This window comes from Vombatus ursinus, unplaced genomic scaffold, assembly GCF_900497805.2.
Source record: "Vombatus ursinus unplaced genomic scaffold, bare-nosed wombat genome assembly UNPS02003292.1, whole genome shotgun sequence".
NCBI lineage: Eukaryota > Metazoa > Chordata > Mammalia > Diprotodontia > Vombatidae > Vombatus > Vombatus ursinus.
The window spans coordinates 3,871,174-3,889,472 of NW_020943070.1; the positions used below are offsets into that span (position 1 = coordinate 3,871,174).

General features: G+C 48.7%; 1 protein-coding gene across 1 annotated transcript in view; it reads right to left on the bottom strand.

The window, feature by feature from the left end:
* Window positions 1-2,174: 2,174 nt before the first annotated feature.
* Window positions 2,175-18,299, bottom strand: part of TRIOBP (TRIO and F-actin binding protein) — a 66,598-nt gene continuing 50,473 nt past the window's right edge. Inside the window, exons 12-20 of the mRNA XM_027872967.1 lie at window positions 17,542-17,610; window positions 16,807-16,896; window positions 14,907-15,016; window positions 13,161-13,686; window positions 12,864-12,974; window positions 5,269-5,416; window positions 4,467-4,569; window positions 2,864-3,023; window positions 2,175-2,385 (exon numbers count right to left, since the gene is read on the bottom strand). Coding sequence (XP_027728768.1) covers window positions 2,206-2,385; window positions 2,864-3,023; window positions 4,467-4,569; window positions 5,269-5,416; window positions 12,864-12,974; window positions 13,161-13,686; window positions 14,907-15,016; window positions 16,807-16,896; window positions 17,542-17,610 — 1,497 coding nt within the window. The 3' untranslated portion in view covers window positions 2,175-2,205. The remainder of the gene's footprint in view (window positions 2,386-2,863; window positions 3,024-4,466; window positions 4,570-5,268; window positions 5,417-12,863; window positions 12,975-13,160; window positions 13,687-14,906; window positions 15,017-16,806; window positions 16,897-17,541; window positions 17,611-18,299) is intronic.

An 18,299-nucleotide genomic window follows, 5' to 3' on the forward strand; every position in this document is an offset into this window, starting at 1 on the left:
GATGCCCCTCAGCCAACACACGCATCTCTGGCGGTGCCCTGCAGCACGGCTCTAAGCATTCCCCCCATACTCATCCCTCCCCTCCCCATCACAGTTTTGTTGCAGGTCTATGAATGCCAAGACATTTTAATCACACTTGCAGGTTTGCAAAATGATTTTTCCTTACAACAAACCTGTGAAGTAGACGGTGAAAAGTATTATGATTCCATTTACCCCTAATTGTTTTTTGCTGTTACAAAGGCGAGTTTGACCAGGAGGAGGGAAAGGCTTATCTCCTGCCTTCCCCTGCCCCCCTCCCCAAAATGACTGCTGTAAGGACAAAAAGTCATGAATAAAATGTATTTCTCAAAAAAAAAGTTACTCTGCCATTTTATAGATTAGAAACTGAGGCTTGAGGGTAAAGAAATTTACCTGAGATCACATAGTGGAAGTGGGATTCAAACCCAGGTCTCTCCATAGTCACTACTACACCTGGGAGGATGCTCATTCACACCTCACTCCTCCTGAAAGCCCACCCAGATGCCTTCAATACTTGACCTGGCAAAATCCTCGACACCACCACGGGGCAGGTCGTCACCCCCCATCTCCCCCTTCTCTGACTCACAGGACCCCAAGATTTAGAGCCAGAAGGGGCTGGCCCAACCCCCATCTGGTTTTACAGATGAGGAAACTGAAGCTTAGAGAAGGGAGGGATTTGCTAAATGTCACTCAGATGACAGGATGGGGACTCTGCCTTCCTTCTGCGCTGCATTTTCTCCTCTGTTTACATACACTGCCCTGCTTACATGCTATCCGTCCCACCAGACTCTGAGCTTCATACATGCCGGATCAGTAGCTCAAGCCCTGGTTCTCTGACCCCAAAGCCAGGGTTCGAGGCCAAGGCTACTTCCTAGGGATCCACTTAAGGGTGAGGCCCTGTTCTGGCAAACTATGCCGACTGATTGAAGACCTAATAATATTCTCATACTCTCTTTCTCTCATTGTCTCTCTCCCTCTCCCTTTCTCCTTGTTATGTTTTAATTTGTAGGTCAGCATGGCCACAGTTTGAATCCTGCCTCAGACACTAACTAGTGGCATGACCCTGGACCAATGTCTTTGCCTCTGCCTCAGTTTCCTACTGTGTAAAATAATGACAGTACCTCTCTTCTAGCGTTGTTGTGAGGATCAAATGAGATAGTATTTGCAAACCTGAAATCAATCTGTAAATGCTAGCTATCACCACCAATAATGATGATGACGATGATGGGTTGGTCCAGATTCCCCCCACCCCCCCAGGTCCCTTCCAGGTCCAGATCAAGGATCCTGTGACCTCCCCGGGCCTCTGTGGGCCCCCCCAGCTCTGCAGCTGGGCTCCCAGGTACGTAATGCAGGTACTAGAGCAATGTCAGCTGCTCCGAGCATGATGACACCCTGTTTCCCCAAGGTGTTCCTGTAAGCCCTTTGGCGGCCCAGGAACAATTCCCCAGCTGGTGATTCCAGGTGATTTTTGAGTAGGGATTGTGTTATTCTGTGTCTTTGGGTCTCCAGCATCTAGCTCAGTGCCTGGCATACAGTAGGTGCCTAATAAATGCTTGTTGCTTAATCCTGAAGGTCCCTGCCTCTTTTTCCCTAACTGTGCCTCCTTTCTTGACTACGTGTGAGCCAAGGCACGTCACTTCTGTTAAAAACAGGGGCGATGACAGAATTTCATGCACACAAAGGCCCCCGTGTTCAGGTCTGGAGCTGGAAGGGCCCTCGGTGGCCATCTAATCCAAGTAAACTGGGGCCCCGAAAGGTAAAGGTGCCCACGGCCACAAAGGTAAATTGAGGCAGGAATTCAATCCCATTTAAAGTGCTGGACGAATGCCAGTGGTTATTATTATTTTAACATTCACTACTAATAATTAGGATAAGCACATGTTGATTGGATTTCTCAATCAATTTCAGGAAACCCTGATAGGACGCTGTCCAGACCCACAAAGGAAGGGAGTAAACACATCTGGGAGGCTCCAGGGTCACCCAAGCAAAGCAGTATGTGATTACCAGGATTGTTGGGTTTAAAGACGGAAGAGCCCTCCGCAGTCTTCTAGTCAAACCCCTTCTTTTACAGATGAACAAACTGAGGCTAAGGAAATGAAATTACTTGCCCAAGGTCATACCATATACAGTAAGTGTTTAATAAATGCGTACTGAACAAAAGTGTTATTGATTGTCTTTTCTCCAAAATCAGCCTGGGACCCAGGGCTCTCTCCCCTCACTGAAGCAGCTGGGGGGTGGGGGGGCGTCTCTCACCTCCAGTTCACAGGAGCTCCTCTCATTGTTGCGTCCTAAGCCTTCACTAGAGGCCTGGGAGGCGATGAAGCTTCTCAGTCGGCCGATCTCTTCTGACAGGCGTGAGTGTAGTTCCTGGCAAGCATGGGATCAGAGCGTTAGAGCCGGAAGGGACCTCCAGGGTCCTCCAGTCCAGCCCCTTCATTTAACATCAGGGGAAACTGAGGCACAGGGAATGTAAGTGACTTGCTCAGGGTCACACAGGTAGTAAGGGACAGAGGCAGGTCTGCTCTTTCCCCTGGACCATGAGGACACAGAGCCTGCAGTGGCTGAGGACAGGGAAAGGATGTGTGGGACAAGTTTTCATCGTGACCCTAGACATTGGGCAGGGATCTCCTAGGGCTGAGCTTCATCTCCCCCTTGGCTGGGGGATTTTCTCACAAGAGGCCAGGACTTCTGGAGACCCGGTGTGGGGATGGGCTCAGTGCTGGCACACCCCTCCGTGTGCCCGCCCCCTCCTCTGTGCTGGGACGCCCCTCTGTGTGCCCGCCCCCTCCTCCTTGCTGGGACACCCGTTCGAGCATCCACCTACCCTCTGCCCCGGGACTCCTACCTGGTTCTGCCGCAGGAGCCCCTTGCCTTCCTGCTGGCAATGCCGCAAGATGCGTTCCCGTTCCTCAGCCTGGCGGGTCAGGTCTCCGATCTCCAAGCACTTTTGGGAGTACTGCTCGGAGAGGACCTGTAATTCTCGCTTCAGAGAATCCACGTCAGACCTGGTGCCCAGGGAGAAAGAGCAAAGAGGAGAGAGAGAGCGACAGAGACAAAGTGTGCGTGAGTCACGTCCCACCTCTGGCCAGCCCAGCCCTCCACCCCAAGGCTCCTGCCTCTCCCAGGTGGTCAGAGCTCAGAGGCTGAGGAGGAAGAGAAGTGCTTCACGTGCTCGAGAACCTTCACTGGGGAGGTGGCCAGGCAGGACACCCAAGGGGCACTTCCTTCCCTGGGCCCAGCTTCCACGAAGTCCAAGGCATTCACAGAAGGCCCCTCAGCCTCTGCAGAGCCACAAGCCAGGGGCAGGTGTCAAGAAAGAGAAATAACACAGAACCAGCGACTGGGAAACTGAGGCTCTAACCACATCTAAACCTAACCTCGGAAGTAAATCATTACCCTGCTGAATGTCTGTTTCCTCATCTGTAAAATAAGAGTTACACTAGATTAAGGGTCCAACCTGGCCCCCATGAACTCATTCTTAAAAATACGTTGTTAGCTATAGTTCAATAGAACTGGTTTCCTTTGTGAACGTCTGTATTTTATTTTATGCTTTTAAAAACATTAATCTGGGGCAGCTAAGTGGCGCAGTGGATAGAGCACCGGCCCTGGAGTCAGGAGGACCTGAGTTCAAATCCGGCCTCAGACACATAACACTTACTAGCTGGGCAAGTCACTTAACCCCATTGCCTAACCCAAAACAAAACAAAACAAAACTTTAATCTGAGAAGAGGTGGATGGACTTCACCAGACACAGAGGGGGGCCAGCACACAAAGGGTTAAGGACCTTTGGATTAGTTCATGTTCTAAGCTCCCTCCCAGCTCTGAAATCCCCTATTCTCAAGCCCCTCCCAGCTCTGACATCCCCTATTCTCAGGCCCCTCCCAATCCTAATATTCCCTGTTCTCAGGCCTCTCCCAGCTGACATTCTATGAATCTATGCATTCATGTTGGGTATAGGCATCTATTGGTGAAGTGTGATATTGCAGCTATTTGCCGCTGTAAATACCCATATGTAGTAAATTTGAGGAATGTTATGGTTGGGAGGTTAAAACACACTGAAGGCTGGGCGAAATCCCTAGGGTAAAGGAGAGAAAGGCTGGGATGGCGATTCTATGAAGATGGGGAAGGGGATGACTAGTATTTTTTGTATCGGCTCAAAAGAGCTAATGGTTAAATTTTTAGGGTGAGTGTCTACAACTCAGAAATCAGCAAATCTTACAAATCAGGGCTGGATTTATTGGTTGATCATATAGAGCCAGGACTTAAGAAAAGGATGAGGAAAATTTGAATCATGCAGATTGAACTTAGAAGTGTGTCTTCTGGCTAATTCTCTCCCTCAGAGAGCCGGATGTTAAATGTTCACCAGCCCACTCCTGCTCAGCTGACTCAGAAAGGGCAATCAGTTGGGCTGCCCAATGGACCCCACTTGGATATGTGCATCCTCTTACTGGTGCTGTTTCCGGAGGCTCTCTGGACCTTGCTGAAGACTCCGCGTCTTTCCCAGTTCCTTGTTTAGCTCTTCCTTAAAGGCTTTCTTCATGGCTTCTATGGCTGTTGGAGGAGAGCGGGGAGGGCAAGGGGAGGCTGTTAGGACCACATAGGCCCCAAGCCTGCCTTCCTTTGAGAATGTGTCAAATGAATGCTAAAAATTGTTATTATGTGTAATTGGAGGAAAATAAAATACTAAATAATTTTTAAAAAGAATTATATTAAGAAAAAAAGAAAGTGTCAAGCCATTCAGAGGAAGGCATTTTGGTCACAAGCTTCTTGGGCCTCATTTTCCTCAAATGGAAAAATAAGAAGGTTGGACTCTGTGGTCCCTTCCAACTCTCACTCTATGATCCTGTAAGTAACTGACCTTCGAGCTTCGGTTGCCTTTACTGTGATATGAGGGGACTAGATGAGATGGCCCTGAGGTCCTTTTACCTATAGATGTATGAGCCTGTGATCTCTCCCTCTGGAGAGTGAGGGAGCTGGTCTCCATGATGGCTTCATATTCCTTCTAGCTCAATGAGCAGGCGGTGCAAGACAGGGGATGCCCCTCATTGCCTCATCTTAGGCAAAGTCACTTAACTTCTCTGCCTCAGTTTCCCCACCTGTCTAATAAGGGTCTTAGACCAGATGATGTCTCTGAAGTCCCCTCCCCACTCTGATAGTCTATGGATAAGAACTCCCTTCAGTTCCCAAGCTTTCACTAGGTTTCCCCTCCAGGGCTGGGAAGGGTAGAAAAGGCTGAGCAGGGGGGCTCACCAGAGGCTGTGGCTGCCGTCTCCTCTGCCAAAAGCCACTCCTTCTCCTGTTGTAGCCTCTCCAGTTCCCGTTGGTGATGCCGCTGCAGCTCCTCCATCACCTGCTGGTGGGACGTCTCCATCTCTGCTAGGCTCCGCTCACATGCTTCCTGTAGGGAACGGGGCAGAATGGTCATTGAGGGGCAGGGAAGAGAGAGCTCTCCTTAGCTGAGGCTGGTAAATGATCCTTTGGGTTTTCTAGAAGCAGGTAGATTAGGATTCTGAGAGGCAGAGGCAAGGAGGGCCTGCATTTGTTCTGTAATACATCCTGCAACAAATGCTGAATTTATATGGTTCACTATTTATATACAGCTTACAATTTACGTAAACTGTTATTTTATAAACGGTTCCTGACTGTTTACAATTTAGAAATAGATACAAATTATTCTTAATAAAAACAGTACAAAATCTTGCTTTTTACAACATCTTTCTACACAGTTCACATTTTATAAAATACTTTGTATATCTGTCATGTCCCCTTAGAAGCATTCTGTGCAAATGGACCAAGATATGAGATGGAATGTTGCACTCAAGGTACAATTGGAGGATGGATTGGCAAGGTGGGTGAAAATGGAAGCTGGGAGCACAAATTAGGAGTCTACTGCAAGTGTAGGCAAGAGCTGATGAGGGAAGAAAAAGGTCATTGGCTCTGGTGATAGTGGAGAAGGGATGGATACTACAGATGCTATGAAGGCAGAATGAATAAGATATGGGAATGGATAGGATGGAGTGAGTAGGGGAGAGGAAATGTCTTTCATAGGATGACTGTCACAAGGAACAAGGTAGTATGGAGGAATACCAGGTTGGAGTGGTATGGGGGAAATGAGCTCCATCTTGGACACGTTGAATTAGAGATGTCTATTTTGGAACAATGATCAACTGTGAAAGACTTAGCTCTTCTAATCAATACAATGATCCAAAACAATTCCAAATCACTCAGGATGGAAAATGCTGTCTAAATCCAGAGAGAGAACTGATGAACTCTGAGTGCAGATTCAAGCATATTTTTTCACTTTCCCCAATTTTCTTTTTTAGCAACATGATTAATATGGAAATACATTCTGCATGACTTCACATGTATAATTGATATCATATTGCTTGCCTTCTCAGTGGGTGGAGGAGGGAGAGAATTTGGACCTCAAAAATTTTTTTAAATGAATGTTATAAATAAATAATAGTCCCCCCCTCCCAAAAAAGAATTAGAGATATCCAAATTTTGATTTTCATGAAATTGAAGTTTTTTTTTTCAAGCACAAAGTCCATGCAGCCAGAATGAGATAAGACACAATTAACTTGGAAAAATTTTTGTATCAAATATCACTGATAAAGATTTATTATCCAAGATGCATAAGAAAATGATATAAGTATATATGAAGAACAATTCTCTAATAGGTAAGGGATCAAAGGATATGGACCAACACTTTCCAAAGAAGCCTCAACAACCATAGGAAAGAATGTTCCAAATTATGAATCCTGAGGGATGTTAAAGAACACGTTAAAAAACTCTGAGGCTCAACTCACATGCAGGAAACTGAGCGATTCTGACAACAAGAGAAAATAACAAATGTTGAAAGGACTTTGGCAAAACAGGCACATTGATGAAACTGTGAAAGGGGTCCTACCATCTTGGAAAGCAATTTTGAATTACACTAAGAAAGTAACTTACAATCATGCTCTTTGGGCCAGAGAGCTCATTGTTAGACATGTATCCCATTGAGAGAGGAGACAGAAAGAGAGGTCCCATTTACATCAAAATATTCATAGCAGCACTTTTTGTGGTGGTGGAGAACTGGCAATGGGATCATTGGTGCAATTGTGGCTCAGCTAATCGTGATACGTGAATGTCATGGAATATTACTGCACCACAAGAAACAGTGAAGAGAAAGATTTCAGAAAGGCATGGGAAAATTTCTATGAACTGATACAGAATAAATCAGGAAAGTAATGACTACAATAACATACAACTTCTACTACAATAATGTAAATGGAAGGAATGCAAAACCAAACTGAAGATTGTCTAGTTATAATAACCAAACTTGGGTCTGGAAAAGAACTGGGAAGACTGCAGTGCACAGAGCACTGGGCTTGGAATCAGGAAGGCTCATTCTCCTGAGTTCAAATCCGGTCTCAGACACTTCCTAGCTGTGTGACCCTGGACAAATCACTTCACCCTGTGTGCCTCAGTTTCCTCATCTGTAAAATGAGATGGAGGAAGAAATGGCAAACCACTCCAGTATCTCTGCCAAGGAAACCTAAATGGGGTCATGAAGAGTTGGACTCAACTGAACAACAATAGCAGTCTCCTTCCCCTCTTTGTGGCAGTGGAGGGCATATCTACTCATACCAACACATTGATGTTGGTCTTACTGAACTTTTTTTGTCTTCCTTCAAAAAAACAATTTGTTCCAAGAGATGGGTCACTGGGTAGGGAAGGGGGTAGGAGTAGGGGAGTATACTCAGAAATGAGGTTGATGTAAAGCAAAAGATTATCAATGGCAGCAGAGGCTATGGAACCAAGAATGGATATGAAAGAGGGCCAGTCTTATCAGGATGGCGCCAGGAGCCCAGGCTAACCCACGGCTTCCACAGATGCCAAAAACAACTCCAAAAGGGCCTTGTTGAAGCTATGTTGGAGACAAGAGACCAATTGAAGGGTCAAGACCATGGCTAGAAGCACATGGGACAAAAAACCAGTAGTGGAAAACAGAGACAATGACCCCCCTCCACTCCCAACTTCTCTCACTGAGGTGAGTGATCCTCAGACCAGAAAGGACTGAATGAAAAGGGGTTAATGAGGGAATTCAACCCAAGATAAGAGGAGATGGTAAGAGGACACCTGGCTCCCTGCACCAGGGTGAGTCACCTGGTCCTACTGAACTACATCCCAGGGCACGGAAAGAACAGGCGGATGTGATTGCCAAGCCCTTGTCCAGAATGTCCGAGAACCCGAGAAAGACCTCTAGGTTGGAGGAGGGCAGACGTCATCGGGGAAGGGGAAGAAGGTGGATGCTAAAAAGATACGTGCTGGAGAGCCTGACGTCTCTTTCTGGCAAAATGCTACGGAGAGGATTAATACTATTAGATACGGTTAAGAGTAAGCAGTAGCATGGTGCAGTCGACGGCACTGGTCTCTAAGCTGGGGGATCTGGGTTCAACTTCTGGCTTTGTGTCCTGGCCAGTTAAGATTGTGAGTTGCAGAGATGTGCCAACCTGTATCGGTAGAGGGAGCTTCCCCATACCAGTAATATCACAGGTCTAGCCCTCATCCCTTAGTATTATTATTAATTAGACTGATGGCTTGGAATGCAAGAAATACGTATGCCAGATTGGGTTGATTAAGAATGAGTGATACAAGACAGATTTAATTTCCATCTTTGTTGGGATTACCAAGGGGGTATATACCCAGCTATGCCGCAGCCTGCAGCGTTTCCCTGATTTTCAGCGAAGCAGGGAAAAAATCTCTCTCGTGTACAAGATGGAAGGATGGGGTGTGGGTGATAGTGAGGTTTGATATTAATTGACTCACTGAGCTCAGGGTGGTGATGAATGGGTTGAGGTCAACCCAGAGCAGGGGTTCTTTACCTGGGAACAGGGAACTTGTTTTTAAAAATATTCTGGGGACAGGGGCAGCTAGGTGGCACAGTGGATAGAGCTCCAGCCTTGGAGTCAGGAGGACCTGAGTTCAAATCCAGCCTCAGACAGATGACATTTACTAGTTGTGTGACCCTGAGCAAGTCACTTAACCCCAGTCGCCTTGCAAACAGAAAAAGAAAAAACAATAAATGTGCTTAAACTGATAAAAAAAATATTCTGATAACTGTATTTCAATATAATTGCCTTTTAAATCCTATGTATTTTATTTTCTGCATTTAAAAAAGAAAACCACTATTCTGAGAAGGGATCCATAGGTTTCACCAGACTGCAAAAAAGAGAGAGGTCTTTAATCTTGTGTCCCAGTGAACAGCGTTCAATATTTTTACTGAAGATTAAATGGACATTAAGTACTTACTGTGTGCCAGCATTGGGGATACAAAACTAAAACAAACAAAGACACAGGGAGGAATACCTGATAATCTGATAATTGTCAAATCTTCAGAAGAGATAGAGACGAGGGGATAAATAAAACTGGACGATGGAAGCAGAATTCAAAAAGATCATGTTGGCCAGACTCTGGAGTTGACTCTAATAAGACGATGACAGCTAACACTGAAATAGCACTTTAAGGTTTGCAAAGCATGTCTTTTGCTTCTCACGTCAACCCTGGGAGGAGGATGCTATTATTATCTCCATTTTACAGATGCAGAAACTGAGGCTGAGAGATAAAAGTTAAGATGTCATATGCTTAAATGAAAAGTCCTACATTTGGGTTAAAAAAATATGAACTACATAAGTAGTGGGAGGGGGTTATAGGCACTTAATAAATGCTTATTAATTGATGGATTGGAATATAACTAGAAACTCGTGCCTGAGAAAAGGCCCATGGATCCTCAATGAGTCAACAGTGGGGAATGGAAGAGGAAATAAGCATTTATTAAGCACCTACTATATGCCAGGTCTACCATGCTAAGGGTCTTTTATAGATATTATCTCATTTGCCCAGTAGGACAATTTCCTAAAAACCCAAGGCCATCTTGTACATGCAAGGGGTCCATGATTTTGTCAGGGTCGGGGCCTTCTCCAATGACCCTAATTGTAATCCGTTACCAAGCAGACAGATAGGTCCTGGGATTTGTCGGAGACACAGGGAGTACTCGGCTGCGAAGTCTACAAAAACCAAGGTGGGCGATGGTTCGGCCCAGACCCACGAGGGTCCTCTACCCTGGCCAGACCACACTGGGGCGCCATATTTTAGGATGGTCATTGACAACAAAGTAACTGCCTGAGAAAGCATCAGTGTAGTGAGGGGGGTGGGAGAACAGGTCTTACAAGGAACAGCTAGAGAAGTCGGGCGTATTTAGCCTGGGAAGAGAAGTGATCTATATGTAATAGAGTCAAAGTTTCATATACAAGCCTCCTCTTCTGTTCTTTGTGTAAGGAAATGTTCACATTTGTTCAATAAAGAAAATCTGGGGGGGAGGGGGGAGAAGAGAAGACTTGGGGTGGGGGGGGCATGATAACTGTCATAAGAGAAGGATTAGCTTTGTTATTCTTGGCCCCAGAGGCTGGAACAAGGAGTCCCGAGTGGAAGGTACAAGGAGGCAGGCTTAGGTTCTATGAAAGAAAACACTTTCCAGCAACGAGGTGTCCCAGCGTGGAGCTGGCTGCCTCAGAAGAGCAGCGGGGTCCCCATCAGTGGACATCTTCCATCTGTAGTTGGATAAGCTCTTGTCATTGTAGCACAGTGTAGCAGGGAGGCTTGTTCAGTGCGCACTGGGCTGGCTGGCTGGCTACTGAATCCAAAATGTCCAAAGCTGACATTCTGTGGCCGGCCCACCACCTCCCCTGAGCACCAGCCTCCTCACCATGGCTCCAAAGGCAGATTCTCGACCTTTCCCCCAATCCCGCTCCTGCTTCAGATGCCTTTCTTCCTCCGAATGGTCCCACCTCCCCATCCCGCAGCCTCCAGACCTGTGGTCTCTGGCCCCTTCCTCTCTCTGTTAACAAACCCTGTCCCTCACGGTATCTCACCCAGTAAGGCTTTCTAGCCCATCCCTGCTGGCACCACTCTAGCGCAGCATCTGGTCACCCCACACCTAGGCTGTGGCCACAGCCTCCTCACTGACCTCCCTGACTCCAGCCTTTTCTCCCCACTTACTCCAATTCAATTCAATTCAACTCAACTCAACTCAACAAGCATTTATTATAAGGGCCTGCTCCATGCGAGGCACCATGCTAGCCCTAAGGATACAGACGCAGAAACAAACAGCCCTTGTCCTCAAAGGGCTCCCATTCTACTGTGGAAGTCAAACACATACATAAATAGGTAGATACAATGTATTAAGGGAATACAAAGTAACTTTCAGCACAAGAGAGCTCCGATAAATGGGGGTGGAGGGATCAAGCCACCCTCTGAGCCGAGCTTTGAAGGGAGCTAGCGATTCTGGAAGACAGAGGCAAGGAATGAGGGAATTCCAGGCCTGTGGGAAATCATTTGTACAAAGGCACTGAGGTGGGAGATGGGAATTGCAAGAAGGCCAGGTAGATGGAAGCAAAGTGCTGAAGAAGATGAAATAAGGCTGGAAGGGGAGGTAGGAATCACACTCTAGCAGGCGAAGGTTTCTGAGTCACAGTGCGACACCAGATCTGCATTTTAGGTAAAGCAATTTTGGGATGCAAAGAGAGCTATTTTGTTACTACCCTTGGGAAACTTAATTAACATTTTACAAAGAAGCTGCATGTAACAGAAATTCATGGTTTCATATTTTAAAAACAGAAAATCAATTGGACAGCTGGGTGGAGGATGATGTAGAGGAGGGAGACCCTGGATTCAGGGAGACCAATTAGGAAGGAAGCCATTGTGATAATGGGCCAGGGGAAAGGGCCTAAGTAGGGTCAGCAAGGAGTGGGAAGAAGGGGAGGGACTGGAAGGATCCCCAAGACTTGACGGCTGTTTGGATATAAGGCAGGGAGGGTCAAGGATGATGCCCTGGTTGGAAAGATGGGTGACCGGGAAGATGGTGGTGACCTCCCAGGAAGAGAATTAGGAGGATGGCTGCCTAATTAATCTCCCTGCTCTGATAACACCACTCTCTTGTGCTAGGGACCCTTCAAGGTCACCCACTTCACCAGCTCAGATTTAGAGCGGAGGGAACTCTGAGGTTAGCTAGGAGGGCAGTATGGGCTAGTGGATAGGGTAACGGCCTTGGGAGTCAGGAAGACCTGGATTCAAATGATACAAGCTGGGTGACCCTGGGGAGCTCAGCCTCAGTTTTTTTTTTCCATCTGTAAAATAGGGCAACAGGATTCAGTCCAGCTCTAAATCTATGATTCTATCATTCTAGTTCAACCTCCACACCTCATTTTACAGATGAGGAAACTGAGGCTCAAGGACATTAAATGAAGGCAGGACTGTGGGTTAGTGTTTGTATTTCCAGCGTGGCGGAGGGCTGGGAGTGGAGTCAGGAGACTACCGTTCAAATCCCATTTCCTTACTAGCTATGGGACTTGGGTAAATCACTCACCTCAGTTTTATTTATCTGAAAGATGGGGATAGTAAGACCTGAACTACAGGCTGTTGGGAGGATCAAATGGGGTAGTGTTTGAAAAGTGCTTTTAAAACCCTGAAATATGATGGGACGACCAGCTTTCGCTGTTACTGTTATTTCAGAATCCCGTACCAAATGTTGCTTTTTAAATATCTGGTGACTTTGATCTGTTGTGACTTGGGATGTGATTTAGGGGCGAATGATTGCCCACCTCCCTAGCCCAAACGCCAGGAGGCCCCCGCCCCAGCAGGTCTCCAGCCGGTCCTCCGGCTCGGCCCTGTCACTACAGAGATGGGGAAACACCTGCGCTCTCTTTAGGGGCCAGAAAGAGAGGAGCTTGGGCGAGAGGCCGTCTGCACCGTGCCGTTCTCTCTCCCCATCCATGCCCTGCTCAAGTCCCACTGCCCTTTACCTGGGAGATATAGCCCCGGGGGATGTGGCCATCCTCGTGAGGTTTGGGTGCGTCCCGGGAACCGTCCCCTCGGAGACGACAGGACTCCAGCTGAGCCCGCAGGGATTGGACCTGTGTGAAGAGCGGGGTGGTCAGTGCTGGGGGGCCCTTGAGCAGGAGAGAAGCAAGCTCCCGCTGGCTGACAGGATTCACCAGCAAGCTTGGCCCAGACTCTCCAGTTGCTCTCGGAAGGCCGGGAGGCCAGGAGACTCAAGCCTCCCTTGGTCCCAAAGAACCGGGCGCCAGGGAGCCCCGTACCTCCTTCTCCAGGGCCTCGGTCGTGTCTCCCGAAGGCCCCTTCTGCTCCCCTTTGCTCTGGGTGAGCAGAGCCGCCAGGGGCACCCGCTTGTTCTCCCTCAAAGGCAGCTTCTCCAGCTCCAACCACTTCTTCTCGATCTCGTCACTCAGCCGGCTCTGCTGGTCCTCGGTGAGGGGGCCCCCAAGGACCTTGCGGGGCCCCTCGCCTGCCATGGGCTCGCCAGCCCGGCTGTCGGTGGCCTCGAACCACTTCCGGCGCTCCTCGGAGCGCTGGGCCAGGTCTTTCTCTAGCTCGTCCTGCTTGGTCCCGCGGTCAGAGCCGCGGACGCTCCCTACACGGCGCTGCGGGGAGCCCTGGGTCAGCGGGGAGAGCTCCACATAATCGAAGGACTGGCGCTGCCCGTCCACCTTCCGGTTGGTTCCCCGGCCAATGAGGTCCGAAGCCGGCCGCGGCTCGTCGGACTTCAAGGAGCCCTTCTGGGAAGTGTAACCGTGGATGGCGTTCTCCTTGTTGCTGTCCGAGAGTCTGAGGAACAAGCACGCAGCAGAGGGTGTGGTCAGGTGGCCCAGCCAGGCATGGGGAGATTATTACTAACACGACTACTTTCTGTTCCCTGAACCTGGCGGTCCAATTCCTGCCCCGTGCCTTTGCACAGGCTGCGTCCCCTGTGCCTGGAATGCGTTCCTTCTCTATCTCTACCTCTTAGCATCCTCTACTGCATTCACAGCTCAGCTCAGGGCCCACCTCTTCCAGGAAGCCTTCCCTGATTTCCCCTAGTGTCAGTGCTCTCTCCTTCCTCAGGTTCTATTCTATTTATTTGTATAAACTCTCCCCCAGGAGAATGGCAACAACCTGAGGGCAGGGGCTGTTTTCTTGTTTTGTCTTTGCATGCTCAGCCTTCCCAATAGCAAGAACTTATTAAATGCTCCCGGATGGAATTTTCTCTCAAATTTGTGCCATTCTCCACAGACAGAAACACAGAGTCTGAAAGGAGGCAGAGAACGGGAGAGCGGTCAGAGTGCTGGGGTTCTAATCCCACTCTGCAGCCTACAGCCTGTGTGACCCCGGGGAAATCCCTTTCCCTCTCTGAGTCTCAGTTTCCCCATCTTTAAAATGAGGGGAGCATAATATATGATCTCTAGGCTCTCTTCTAGCTTTGGATCCCAGAGAAATGTTGAGATAAGCAACAAGGTAGATGTCATAGATGAAACGCCTTGGAGTCAGCAAGTCTGGGGTTCAAATCCTGCTGTGTGACTCTGAGCAAATCATTTCCCTCTCTGACACTCAGTTTTCTTGTCTGTAAAATGGGGCTATAGGAACTCAAAACTTTAATGTCGGTTATTAATATGCTGGTGATCACTGAAACAGGCAGAGAGCAGCATGTGATGGAGCCAGTGCTGCCTCTGACATAGCCTGGCTGTGTGACCCTGGCTGGCTTATTTCCCCTGCTGCAGGTGATAACTCTCTAAAAGATAAATCCCCCAGAGGCACCAGCAGGCAACGGGTAGAGGGAGCATCCTCTGGGGTTCCCTGCACCAATAACATCACAGGGTTCATCCTCGTCCCTGTGAAACGGGGACAGTGAATCCTCCCCTCTCCAGCTCCCAGGGTGATTGTAAGGCAAGATCGCCATGGCCGCTGGAGCCTCCCGGCACCAATGCTCAGACCGCCAGGCCGGATTTGAGTCTGCTTTTGCAAGGCGGCCTCCCTGCTCCTCCCACCTGCCCTCCTGCTCATGCACATACTTGGTGACATCTGGGGCATTAGCTGGCCGCACAGTTTTCCTCAGCGCCTCAATCCAGTTCCTCCGGATGCCCGAAGTCATGGCCGACAGCGTAAAGACAGCATCCTTCGTCTGCAAGAAGACGCCGATGAGCCGGGTAGCCAAGCACGGCCCCAGCCCCACGCCGGATGGGTGACAGCTCCCCAAGATGTCTCCTCCGGGCTGCTGAGCGAGCTCTGGGCTGGGGGGAGAGCCTCTACCAGGGCCCACGTCTCCCCTTCTACTCTGTGGGCTCAATACTAGGCAAGCTATGAGCAGTCAGCCAGTCAATGAACATCTGTCAAGTGCCCACTATGGCAGCTAGATGGCACGATGGACAGAGCGCCAGGCCTGGAGTCAGGAAGACCTGAGTTCAAATCCAGCCCCAGACACTTATTAGCTATGTGACCCTGGGTGAGTCACTTCACCTCCATCTGCCTCAGTTTCCTCATCTGTAAAATGAGCTGACAAACGAACAACTCCAATATCTCTGCCAAGAAAACCCCAAATGGGGTCGCAAAGAGTCAGACACGACTGGAATGACTGAAATAAACAAAAGTACGTGGCAGGCACTGTGCTAAGCCCTGGGAAGACCAAGCTTAATCCCAGGTGGGACAGAAAAGCTCCAAGGCACGGATGTCACTTTATTTTACAGATGAGGAAATGAGGGCCAGAAGAGATTTATCCAAGGTCACACGGCTGGGAAGTGGGATTTGAACCTGGGTCCTCTGCCTCCAAATCCAGCCCTCATCCCACTGTACCTCCCATCCTGTTCCAAATCCCCATCCACTCCCTCCCCTCCTCTCCCCTGCCACTTACAACGATCTGCCTCCGGTCTAACAGTGCAGAATGTGTGTGTGTGCTTTCCCCTTGCAAACAACCCTTAGAAACCCTCCTGAGGTCTGGAGCTCGAGGAGACAGGGAAGAGGAAGCAGATGCTGGAGTCAGGCATCTGGTTACACGAGGCGATAGCCGAAGCGGAGAAGGGGGGGGACGGAGGAGGGGAGGGCCGGGATCTCTTACAGACCCGTTAGTGTCCGCGTAGAAATCAAGGCTCAGGAAACAGCAAGGAGCCTTGTGAACGGTGAGGTTTCATGAGGTTTCAAAAGTAATCGTAGAGAAAGCCTGGGGCCTCAAGGCAAGATCCCTCGGCTCTCCTAAGATCATGAGGTCTAAGGCTGATCTTCTCACATCTTCCCCTTCAAGCAGTGAGCTGTCACTAGAGGTATTCGAGCAGAGGCTAGTTGACCCTTCCCCCCACTCTTCCAAGATGTCGTAGAGGACATGCCAGTCCTAGGTGGGAGGTCACCCTTGATGACTAATAAACTGGAGGTTCATTGGGCTATAGATTTAGAGCTGGGACCTCAGGAGCGGGGAACCTGTGGCTGAGGCCACATGTGGCCCTCTGGGTCCTCGAGTGCGGCCCTTTGACTCAATCCAAACTTCACAGAACAAATCTCCTTCATAAAAGGATTTGTTCTGCAAAACTTGGACTCAGTCAAAAGACTGCACTCGAGGACCTAGGAGGCCACACGTGGCCTTGAGGCCGCTCCCCACTTCTGATCTAACCCCTTCACTTTACAGGAGAGAAAGCTGAAGCTCAGGGGTCTAAGGTCCTTGTCCAAGGATCAAATAATCACAGATTTAAAGCTGGAAAGGACTTTATAGGTCATCTGATCTAGCCTCTTTATTCTACAGAAGGGGAAACTGAGGCCCTGAAAGACTAAGGGACTTGCCCAAAGGTCACACAAGTAGCAAACATCAGAGGTGAAATTTGAACCCAGGCCCGGGGCCTCCAAAGGTAGTTTCCTTGGAGCACAGGGTGTCTCTTCCTGGTTTAAGGTTCCAGGATTCCTTGTGTCTGGGTCCCCTCCCGCACTCACGTGGATCTGGAAGCCATAGTTACGTTGGACGGCGAATTCCGTCACATCCGTACAGGAGCGTAAGTCTATCTCTCCATCCAGTTCATCGGCCTGAGACAGAACGCAACACGTCAGGGGACCAGGACCGTCCCAACCCACCGTGGCCCCGCTGCACCTCTCCTCTCTTCTCCTTTCTTCCGCTCAACCCCATAAACACACGAGTCAGGCCCTGCTTGGCCCAGAGCCCTGGGTGTGGGCACAGATAATCCATCAGCCTCCCTTCTAATAAATACCCACTCTCCCAATTCAGCTCCAATCTGGGCAAGAGACATCTACACAAAACTTAACCTGGGGCTGGGAGAGCCAAACCTGCCTGGCTACTCTCTTATTATTTTTTATCTTTTTTTCTCATCCTTTAAATGTTTTCATACCTTTTGTTTAAATATATTCAATCTTATGCTAATATATTAAATATTAAATATATCTAAATATTCATTTCCCCAACATATCTCTCCTCCCTCCCTTCCAGAGTGCCATCCCTTATAACAAAGAATGAACACGATGGGGAAACTGAGTAAATGTAAGGGTCATCAGTCTGCCATTACATGCAGTGCCCTACTCCCCCCTCAGCACAAAGGGGAGGGGGCTGGCTGCATTCTTCCTGTTTTCTCAGTGAAAGTTCCAAGAAGACCCCAACCCAAGTGGGAAGGACCCACCAGGAGGTGCTCCCGGCCCAACCTCACCCCCCAACATTACCTCTTCAGCATTGGAGTCCCGGTAATATTTGAGGCTGGAGTCAGTCAGCACAAACCAATGTTTCTTCCACTATAGGGAGGAAGGGAGAGGCTGGGGGTCAGTAATGGAACCACTTGGGAATGACTGGATCTGCCTAATGGCTGAGTGGGGGACGCGGCCGCCAGGAAGGCTCCACGTGGCTGGGATTGGAGAGTGTGGGGAGGGGGAAAAGAAGAGGACCTGGTCGGCTGGTGGGAATCTGCATAAATTAAGGGCCACTAGGAATGAATGAATGAATGAATGAATGAGAAAGCATTTAGTTAGTACTTCCTAAGTGCCTAGCAGTGTGCTGGGTGCTAAGCAGACAGCGGTCTAATGCCTGGAGTCCCATTTCTCAAACCTCAGAGATCGACGCTTTCAAAGATCCTCAGCTAAAGAGGAAAAGCCTGGGTTTTGGAGTCAAGTGATCTGGGTTCGAATCCTCCCAGAGCTGGTCTACATGGGTCAGAGAATAGGGTCACAGGACAAAAGACTGAGGAGTCATCTATTCAGCTTCCTCAATTTACAGCAGAGGAATCTGAGGCACAGAGAGGCCACATAATCATAAATGTAGAACGCAGACGCCCTTAGAGCCCACCTAGGCCTTTTCTGCATCATGGATCCCACCTCTGGCAGGCAGTCCAGTGAAGCCTAGGGGCCCCATCTCAGAATAATGTTTTAAAATATAGAAAATAAAAATACATAAGATTATAAAAGAAATAAATTTTTAAAAATATAGT